This window comes from Ambystoma mexicanum, chromosome 7q, assembly GCF_040938575.1.
Source record: "Ambystoma mexicanum isolate Mex_15411 chromosome 7q, UKY_AmexF1_1, whole genome shotgun sequence".
Lineage (NCBI taxonomy): Eukaryota > Metazoa > Chordata > Amphibia > Caudata > Ambystomatidae > Ambystoma > Ambystoma mexicanum.
This window is the reverse complement of record NC_090941.1, coordinates 185,847,326-185,857,684: the sequence shown is the minus strand read 5'-3', so window position 1 is coordinate 185,857,684 and position 10,359 is coordinate 185,847,326. Positions and strand designations below refer to the sequence as shown.

The window sequence follows — 10,359 nt, the reverse complement described above, 5'->3', positions numbered from 1 at the left end:
ACTCTCTCGTGCTCTCCTATTCGCTTTCACTTGCTCTCTTGCTCTCTCTCTCTCGCTTGCTCACTCTCTCTTGCACGCTCATCGTCTCTCGCTCCCTCACTCTCTCTCGCATGCTCTCACGCTCACATTCTCGCTCACTCTTGGTTTCTCTCTCTCGCTCTCTCTCTATTGCTTTCTCTCTCGTTCTCTTGCTTGCACTCTCTCTTGCATGCTCTCTCACTCTTGCTCTCGCTTGCTCTCATGCTCATGCTTACTCTCTCGCTATCTCTCACACTCTCTTGCTCTCTCACTCGCTCTTGGTCGCACTCACACTCTCTCTCGTCCTCGCTTTCTTTTGCTATCGCTTGCTTGCTCTAAATCGTTCTCTTGCTCTCTCTCGCTCTCTCTCTCTCGTGCTTGCTCGCTATCCCATGCTTGCTCACTCTCTCCCTCGCTCTCACTTGCTCTTGCTCATTCTCTTGCTCTCTCTCTTGCTCGCTCTCTCGCTTGCTCTCTCGCTATCTCTCTCTTGTGCGCTCTTTCTCTCGCTCTCTGTCTCTCACTTACACTCTCTCGTGCATGCTCTCTCTAGCTCTCTCACACAAGCTCTCGCTTGCACACTCTCTCTTGCATGCTCTCTTGCTTTCTCTCTCTCTCTTGCTCTTTCTCTCTCTTGCTCTCTCCCTTGTTCTTGCTCTTGCTCTCTCTCGCTCTCTCTCACGCTCTCTGTCTCGCTTGCTCTCTCTCGCTCTGTCTCAATCTGTTTTGCTTGCTTGCTGTCTCACTCTCTCGGGCTATCTTTTTCACTCTCTCTTTTACTTGCTCCCTCACGCACTCATGCTCTTTCTCTCACTGGCTCTCTCCTCTCTCTCGCTTGCTCTGTTTTGCTCTATCACTCTCTCTCACTTGCTCTCTCTCGCTTGCTCCCTCGCGCTCTCTCATGGTCTTTATCTTGCTCTCTCTCTATTTCGCTGGCTCTCTCTCCTCTATCTTGCTCGCTCTCTCTCACTTGCTCGCTCTCTTGTTCGCTCTCTCACTTGCTCTCTATTCCTCTATCACTCTCTCGCTCTCTCACTTGGGCTCTCTCTTGCTCACTTGCACTCCCTCTCTCTCGTGCTCTCTCCTGTTTGCTTTCACTTGCTCTCTTTCTTGCTTGCTCACTCACTCTCTCTTGCATGCTCACTGTCTCTCGCTCTCTCTCCCGCATGTTCTCACGCTCACTTTCTTGCATGCTCTCACGCTCACATTCTCGCTCCCTCTTGGTTTCTCGCTCTCGCTCTATTGCTTTCACTCTCGTTCTCTTTCTTGCACTCTTGGTTGCTCTCCCACTCTCACATTCTTGCTCACTCTTGCGCTCATGCTTGATCTCTAGCTCTCTCGGTCTCACTCGCACTCTCTCTCACACTCGCTTTCTTTTGCAATCGCTTGCTTGCTCTCTCTCGCTCTCTTGTTCTCTCTCTCTCGTGCTTGCTTGCTATTTCATGCTTTCGCGCTCGTTTTCTTGCTTGCTCTCATGCTCTCTTGCTCTCTCTCGTTCTCTCGCTTGCTCTCTCATGCTATCTCTATTTCGTGTGTTCTCTCTCTCTCTCTCTCGCTCTCTGTCTCTCACTTGCACTCTTGCTCGTGCATGCTCTCTGTAGCTCTCTCGCGTAAGCTCTCACTCTCTTGCATGCTCTCTCGCTTTCTCTCTCGCTTGCTCTCTCACTCTCTCGCTCGTGCTTGCTCTTGCTCTCTCTTGCTCTCTCTCACTCACTCTTGGTCTCACTCTCACACTCGCTTTCCTGCACTGCTGCTCACTCTCACTCTCTTGTGCTTGCTCTCTTGCTCACTGTCTTTCACTCTCTTGCTCTTTCTCACTCTGTCACTTGCTCTCGTGCTCTCAGGCTCACTTTCTTGCTCGCACTCTCTCTTTCTCACTCTCTTACTCTCTCTTGCTTGCACTCTTGCTCTCTTGCTTGCTCTCTCTCACTCTTGCGTTCTCTCTTTCTCATTCCCTTGCTTGCTCCCTCACTGTCTCTCATGTGTTCTCTCTCTTGCTTGCGCTCTCTCACTCTCTCACGCTCTCGCTTGCTCACTCTCACGCTTTCTTGCCCTCACTCTCACTCACTCTCTTGCTCTCTCTCACATTCTCGCTAGCTCTCTCTCATTTGCTCTAGCTCTCTCACTTTTCACTCTCTCTCACTTTCACTCTTGCTCTCTCTCACTCTCACAATCTCTCTTTGACAAAACAGCCCATTAAATAGCATGTGATTTCCTTTGTGGCTTTGACGGAGATTCAAACTGTAGCGCTGAAGAGTAAAATGTTACATTTATCCGGCACTGTTTCCCCCATCATCATAAATGAACAATGGAGGCAGTTTGAATAATTTAACTAGCATCTCAAACCTGTCACGTATTCACTACAGAACAAATCTAATTCTACATTTCCAGTTGGCTTTGCACAGTTCAAATATCTTTACATTTTATGAAATGGTGCATAGGGGCAAAGTGTCCCAACGTTTTACACTCATAAGCAATGGCCTAAATTGCATTGAATATTAGTAGGGGAATATGTTATTGGGTCCTGGAATGTTAGTAGAATTAGTATGTTATTTTACTTTCACTGCATTTAGTCCATTGCTGTGGTGTGGTGCAAATGATAAAACCTGTTGTGCAGGGTCAAATTCAAATTGGCTGGCTTGTGCTTTTTGCATTATAATGCTGACATCTATTAGACACAGCTTGAGGCTCACACATGAGTCTCACACCCTTGTCGATAGTTAAAATTCAGACCTTTGCTAAACTGTGCATGATGACATTTCAGAACTACCTTGTTGAAATTCAGAATAGGGACATTTCTCTACACTCCATTGTTCATTTATGAAAAAGGAGGAAACAGCGCTGGGTGAATGTAACATTTTTCTCTTCAACGCTGCAGTTTGAATCTCGGTCAAAAGCACAAAGGAAATCATTTGCTATTTAATGGGCTGATTTCTCAAGGGGAGGTTCTATTTGAATGACACGAGTGAAAAAAAGGCAGAGGGGGCTGGGTCATTCACTCACTCACTGGCAAAGGTAGCAGAAGGACTGACAGAGAGTCTCTCTCGCTCGCTCTTGCACTCACTCTTTCTTGCTCAATCTTGCTCTATCATTCTCTCGCGTTCTCTCTTGCTCTCTCTCTCGCTTGCTCGTTCTGTCTCTCTCACTCACTCTCTCTCACTCTTTTGCTTGCTCTCTCGCTATCTCTCATGTGCTCTCTCTCGTCCTTTCTCTCTCTCTCTCTCTCTCTCACTGTCTCTTGATTTCTCAGGCTCTCTTGCTCGCTCACTCTTACTCTCTCGCTCTCAAACTCTCTCTCCCTCTTGCTTGCTCTCTCGAACTCTCTCGCTCGTGTTTTCTCTCTTTCTCTCTCTCTCGCTTTCACATGCTCTCTCTTTTGCTCTTTCTCTCACTCGCACTCTCTCTCACTCTCTTGCTCTCTCGTGCTCACTTTCTCTTGCTCTCAGTCCTACCTCACAATCTCTCATGCTGCTCTCTAACTCTCTCACGCTCGCTCTCTTGCTCTCTCATGCTCACTCTCTTGCACTCTTTCACTCTCCCTCTCTCGTGCTCGGTCACTCTCACTCTCTTGTGCTCATGCTCTCTCTCACGTGTGCTCATGCTCTCTCTCTTGCTCTCACTTTCTCTCAATTGTGCTCGCTCTCTTGCTTGCTCGCTCTCTCTCTCTCGCTTGCTCTTGCTTGATCTCTCGCTCTCACACTCTCTTGCTCTCTCTTGCTTTTGCTCTCTCGTTCTCACTTGCTCTCTCATGCTCTCTCTCCCTTTCTTGCTCGCACTTTCACACTCTGGCTCAGACTCTGGCTCACTCTCAGGCTCTCTCGCGTGCTCTCTCGATCTCATGCTCTCGCTCACTCTCACGCTCTCTTGTACTCTCACTCTCTCTCGCTCGCTCACTCTTGCTCTATCGCTCTTTCTCTCCCTCTCTCTCGCTCTCTCGCTTGCTTTCTGTCTCTTGTACTCTTGTTTTTTCTCTTGCGCTCTCTCATGCTCTCTTACTCTCGCTGGCTCTCTCCTTCTCTCCCTCTTGTTTGCTCTCTTGCTCCCTCTATCACACGCTCGCTTGCCCTCTCACTCTGGCCCTCTCTCATTCTCTTGCTTGCTCTCTCACTATCTCTCTCTCATGTGCTCATTCTAGTTCTCTCTTTCTCACTCTCTTACTCTCTCTTGTCTGTGCTCTCGCTCGCTGTCTCGCTCTCTCGGGCTCTCTCACTCTCTTTCACTCTCTCTCGCTTGCTCCCTCACGCTCTCTCCTGCTCTTTATCTCGCTCTCCCTCTCTCACTGGCTCTCTCCTCTCTCTCGCTTGCTCTCTTGCTCGCTCTTTCTCTCCCTCTCTTGCTTGCTCTCTATTGCTCTATCACTCTCTCGCTCTCTCTCACTTGCTCTCTCTCACTTACTCACTCTTGCTCGCTCTCTCACACTTACACTCTTGCTTGCTCTCTCACACTTGCTCTCTCGCTCTCTCACTTTCTTGCTCTCTCACGCTCTCTGACTTGCTCTTCGCGCTCTCACTCTTTTGCTCTCTCTCTCGCTTGCTCCCTCGCACTCTCTCATGCTCTTTATCTCGCTCTCCCTCTCTCGCTGGCTCTCTCCTCTCTTTCGCTTGCTCTCTTGCTCGCTCTCTCACTCACTCTCTCTTGCTCTCTATTGCTCTATCACTCTTGCTCTCACTTGCTCTCGCTCTCTCTCACTTGCTCTCTTGTTCGCTCTCTCTTGCTCTCTCACTTGCTTTCTATTGCTCTCTTGCTCTCTCGCTTGTGCTCTCACCCACTCTCGCTTGTGCTCTCGTGAACTCTCACTTGCTCTCTCTCATTCTCTTGCTTGCTCTCTCGCTCTCTCTCTTGTGTGCTCATTCTCGCTCTCTCTCTCCCTTGCTCTCTTTCGCTCTCTCTCGCTTGCTCTCTCTCTCATTTTCTTGCTTGCTCTCTCACTATCTCTCTCTCTCTCATGTGCAATTTCTCTCTCTTTCTCTCACTCTGTCTCTCACTTGCACTCTCTCCTGCACGCTCTCTCTAGATCTCACATAAGCTCTCGCTTGCATGCTCTCGCATGCTCTCTTGCTTTCTCTCTCGCTTGCTCTCACTCTTGCTCTCTCGCTTGTTCTTGCTCTCACTCTCTCTCATGCTCGCCCTCTCTCGCACTCACGCTCTGTCTCTCTCACGCTCGCTCTCTCTCGCTCTGTCTTGCTCTCGCTCTCTCTCTCTTGCTCGCTCGCTGTCTCGCTCTCTCGGGCTCTCTCACCCTCTCTCGCTTGCTCCCTCATGCTCTCTTATGCTCTTTATCTCATTCTCTCTCTCACTTGCTCTCTCCTCTCTCTCGCTTGCTCTCTCTCGCTTGCTCTGTATTGATCTATCACTCTCTCTCTCTCACTTGCTCTCTCTCACTTGCTCTCGCTCACTCACTCTCTTGCTCACTTGCTGTCTCGCTCTCTCACGCTCTTACTCTCTTTCGCTCTCTCTCTTTTGCTCCCTCGTGCTCTCTCGTGGTCTTTACCTCACTCTCTCTCGCTGGCTCTCTCTCACTTGCTCTCTCATCTCTCTCTCACTTGCTGTCTCACTCTCTCTCACTTGCTCACTCTCACTTGCTCGCTCTTGTTCGCTCTCTCTCGCTTGCTCTCTATTGCTCTATCACCCTCTTGCTCTCTCACTTGTGCTGTCTCGCTCGCTTGTGCTCTCTCTCTCGTGCTCTCTCCTGTTTGCTTTCACTTGCTCTCTTGCTTGCTCACTCTCTTGCACGCTCACTGTCTCTCGCTCTCTCACTCTCTCTCGCATGCTCTCACGCTCACATTCTCGCTCACTCTTGGTTTCTCTCTCTCACTTTCTCTCTATTGCTTTCTCTCTCGTTCTCTTGCTTGCACTCTCTCTCTTGCATGCTTTCTCACTCTCGCTTGCTCTCACGCTCATGCTTACTCTCGCTCTCTCTCACACTCTCTTGCTCTCTCTCTCACTCGCTCTTGGTCTCACTCACACTCTTTCTCGTCCTCACTTTCTTTTGCTATCGCTTGCTTGCTCTATATCATTCTCTTGCTCTCTCTCTCTCGTGCTCGCTCGCTATCTCATGCTTGCTCACTCTCTCCCTCACTCTCACTTGCTCTTGCTCATTCTCTTGCTCTCTCGCTCTCTTGCTTGCTCTCTCGCTATCACTCTCTTGTGTGCTCTTTCTCTCTTTCTCTCGCTCTCTGTCTCACTTGCACTCTCTCTCGTGCATGCTCTCTCTAGCTCTCAAGCAAGCTCTCGCTTGCACACACTCTTGCATGCTCTCTTGCTTTCTCTCTCGCTTGCTCTCACTCTTGCTCTCTCCCTTGTTCTTGCTCTCTCACTCCCTCATGCTCGCTCCCTCTTGCACTCTCGCTCTCTGTCTCTCTCACGCTCTCTGTATCGCTTGCTCGCTCTCGCTCTGTCTCGCTCTGTCTTGCTCGCTCGCTCTCTCACTCTCTCGGGCTATCTCTTTCACTCTCTCTTTCGCGCTCTCTCATGCTCTTTATCTCACTCACTCTCACTGGCTCTCTCCTCTCGCTCGCTTGCTCTCTTGCTCGCTCTCTTGCTCACTCTCTCTCGCTTGCTCTGTATTGCTCTATCAATCTCTCTCGCTTGCTCTCTCTTGCTGTCTCGCTCTCTCACGCTCTTACTCTCTTTCACTCTCTCTCTCACTTGCTCCCTCATGCTCTCTCATGGTCTTTATCTCGCTCTCTCTCTCGCTGGCTCTCTCTCCTCTCTCTTGCTCGCTCTCTCTCACTTGCTCGCTCTCTTGTTCGCTCTTTCCCGCTCTCTCACTTGCTCTCTGTTGCTCTATCACTCTCGCTTGCTCTCTATTCCTCTCTCACTCTCTCTTGTGCTCTCTCCTGTTCACTTTCACTTGCTCTCTTTCTTGCTTGCTCACTCACTCTCTCTTGCACGCTCACAGTCTCGCACTCTCTCTCGCATGTTCTCACGCTCACTTTCCTGCGTGCTCTCACGCTCACATTCTCGCTCCCTCTTGGTTTCTCGTTCTCTTTCTTGCACTCTCTCTTGCCTGCTCTCCCACTCTCACATTCTTGCTCACTCTTGCGCTCATGCTTGATCTCTCACTCTCTCTTGGTCTCACTCGCACTCTCTCTCACACTCGCTTTCTTTTGCAATCGCTTGCATGCTCTCTCACACTCTCTCTCTCTCGTGCTTGCTTGCTCACTCACTCTCTCTTGCACGCTCACAGTCTCTCACTCTCTCTCACTCGCTCTCACTTCCTCTCGCTCGTTTTCTTGCTTGCTCTCATGCTCTCTGTTGCTCATCCCTCTTGCTCTCTCTCTCGTTCTCTCACTTGCTCTCTCTCATTCTCTTGCTTGCTCTCTCGCTATCTCTCTCTCGTGTGCTCTCTCTCTTTCTCTCGCTCTCTGTCTCTCACTTGCACTCTTTCTCGTGCACGCTCTCTGTAGCTCTCTCACGTAAGCTCTCACTCTCTCTTGCATGCTCTCTCGCTTTCTCTCTTGGTTGCTCTCTCACTCTCTTGCTCTCACTCTCTTGCTCGTGCTTGCTCTTGCTCTCTCTTGCTCCTTCACTCGCTCTTGGACTCTCTCACACTCGCTTTCCTGCACTGCTGCTCACTCTCTCTCTTGTGCTTGCTCTCTTGCTCACTGTCTTTCACTCTCTTGCTCTTTCTCACTCTGTCGCTTGCTCTTGTGCTCACTTTCTTGCTCGCTCTCTGTTTCTTGCTCTTACTCTCTCTTGCTTGCACTCTCGCTCTCTTGCTTGCTCTCTCTCGCTCTTGCGCTCTCTGGCTCTTGCGTTCTCTTTCTTTCTTGTTCTCTTGCTTGCTCTCTCGCTGTCTCATGTGCTCTCTCTCTTGCTTGCGCTCTCTCACTCTCTCACATACTCGCTAGCTTGCTCTCATTTGCTCTAGCTCTCTCGCTTGTTTTAACTCTCGCTCACTTTCACTCTTGCTCTCTCTCGCTCTCACACTCTCTCTTTGACAAAACAGCCCATTAAATAGCATGTGATTTCCATTGTGGCTTTGATGGAGATTCAAACTGCAGCGCTGAAAAGAAAAATGTTACATTTATGCGGCACTGTTTCCCCCATCATCATAAATGAACAATGGAGGCAGTTTGAATAAATTAACTAGCATCTCAACCCTGTCACGTATTCACTGCAGAACAAATCTAATTCTACATTTCCAGTTGGCTTTGCGCAGTTCAAATATCTTTACATTTTATGAAATGGTGCATAGGGACAAAGTGTCCCAACGTATTACACTCATAAGCAATGGCCTAAATTGCATTGAATATTAGTAGGGGAATATGTTATTGGGTCCTGGAATGTTAGTAAAATTAGTATGTTATTTTAATTTCATTGCATTTAGTCTATTGCTGTGGTGTGGTGCAAATGATAGAACCTGTTGTGCAGGGTTAAAATCAAATTGGCTGTCTTGAGCTTTTTGCGTTATAATACTGATATCTACAAGCACAGCTTGAGGCTCACACATGAGTCTCACACCCTTGGCCCGAGTTAAAATTCAGACCTTTGCTAAACTGTGGATGATGAAATGTGGAACTAAATTGTTTAAATTCAGAATAGGGAAAAGTATTTCGCTATACTTCTCTACACCCCATTGTTCATTTATGAAAAAGGAGGAAACAGTGCCGGATGAATGTAACATTTTTCTCTTCAGCGCTGCAGTTTGAATCTCGGTCAAAGGCACAAAGAAAATCATGTGCTATTTAATGGGCTGATTTGTAAAGGGGACATGATTTTGAGAAAAACGCTTGAGGCAGAGAGGGCTGGGTCATTCACTCACTCACTGATGAAGGTAGCAGAAGGACTGGCAGAGACTCTCTCTCTCTCTCCCGCGCTTTCACTCACCCGCGCTTTCACTCTTCCTCTCGCTCTCTCGCCCTCACTCTCTCCCCCTCGCTCGCTCTCTTGCTCTCGGCTCGCTCTTACTTGCTCTCTCTCTCACCCACTTGCTCTCACTCTCACTTGCACTCTTGCACTCGCTCTCTCTCTTGTGCTCTCTTGCTCTCCCACTTGCTATCTCTTGCTCTATCTCGCTCTCTCTCTCGTGCTCTCTCTCGCTCGCTCTATTGCTTGCTCTCTTGCTTGATCTCTCGCTATCTCTCTCGTGTGTGCTCTCGCTGGCTCTCTCTATTGCTCTCTCTGGCTTGCTCTCTCATTCTCTTGCTTGCACTCTCGCTATCTTTCTCATGCGCTTTCTCTCACTCTCCCTCGCATTCACTCTCTCTCGCTCTCACTCGCTTGCCCTCTCACTCGCTCACTCCCTTGCTCTCTCCCTCCCTCCCTCCCTCTCCCTCTCTCTCTCTCTCTCACTTGCTCTCTCACTTGCACTCGCACTCTTGTGCTCTCTTGCTCTCCCACTTGCTATCTCTTGCTCTCGATCACCTTCTCTTTCTCTAGCTCGCTCAAGCTCTCTCGCTCGCTCTCTTGCTTGATCCCTCTCTTGCACTCTCTTGCTCTCTGTGGCTCTCTTGCTTGCTCGCTATCTCTCATGTGCTCCCTCACTTGCTCTCGCTCTCTCTCATGTGCTCCCTCACTTGCTCTCGCTCTCTCTCTCATTCTCTTGATTGCTCTCTCGCTATCTCTCCCTCTTTCGCTCTCTCTCTCGCAGGCTCTCTCCTCTCTTTCTCTTGCTCTCTTTCGCACTCTCCCTCTTTCGCTCTCTGTCGTTTGCTCTCTCGATGGCTCTCTCCTCTTGTTTGCTCTCTTGCTTGCTCTCATGCTCTGTTGCTCTCTCGCTCTTGCTCGCTCACTATCTCTCTTGTGTGCTCCCTCGCTCACTCTTGCTCACTCGCTGTCTCGCTCGAGCACTCTGCTTCTCTCGCTCGCTCTTGCTCTCTCTCGTGCTCTCGTGCTCTCTTGTGCTCTCGCATTCTGTCGCTCTCTTGCTCACTCGTGCTCTCTCTCATTCTCTCGTGCTCTCATTCTATCACACTCTCGCTCACATGTTCTCTTGCACTCTCATGCTCTTGCTCAGTCTTGCTCTATCTCTTTATATCCCTCTCTTGCTCTTGCTCGCTATTTCTCTTGTGCTCTCGCGCTCTCACACACTCTTTTGCTCTCTCTCGCTTGCTCCCTCACACTCACTCACTCTTGTTCGCTCGCTCTCTTGCTCTCTATGGCTCCATCACTCTCGCTCTCACTCTTCTCTCACACTCACTCTCTCGCGCTCTCACTCTCTCTCCTGTTCACTTTCACTTGCTCTCTCTACTACTTGCTTTCCTGCTCTCTCTTGCTCGTGATCTCTTGCGCACTTTCACGCTCACTCTTAGTCTCTCTCGCTCTCTATTGCTTGCTCTCTTTCATTCTATTACTTGCTCTCTCTCTCATGTTTGCTCTCTCGGTCTTGTTGCTCTC

The 10,359-nt window shown here is 49.4% G+C and overlaps 1 protein-coding gene and 1 pseudogene across 1 annotated transcript; both read right to left on the bottom strand.

Annotated features, from left to right (window-relative positions):
• Positions 1-1,012: 1,012 nt before the first annotated feature.
• Positions 1,013-5,139, bottom strand: LOC138528025 (splicing regulatory glutamine/lysine-rich protein 1-like). The gene is made up of 4 exons (XM_069639459.1): positions 5,040-5,139; positions 4,378-4,398; positions 3,717-3,751; positions 1,013-1,327 (listed from the first exon to the last, which is right to left on the bottom strand). Exons 1-4 carry the CDS (start codon positions 5,137-5,139, stop codon positions 1,013-1,015), a joined length of 471 nt encoding a protein of 156 aa, XP_069495560.1.
• The window catches only part of LOC138528024 (trichohyalin-like), a 25,977-nt pseudogene continuing 20,753 nt past the window's right edge, over positions 5,136-10,359 (bottom strand).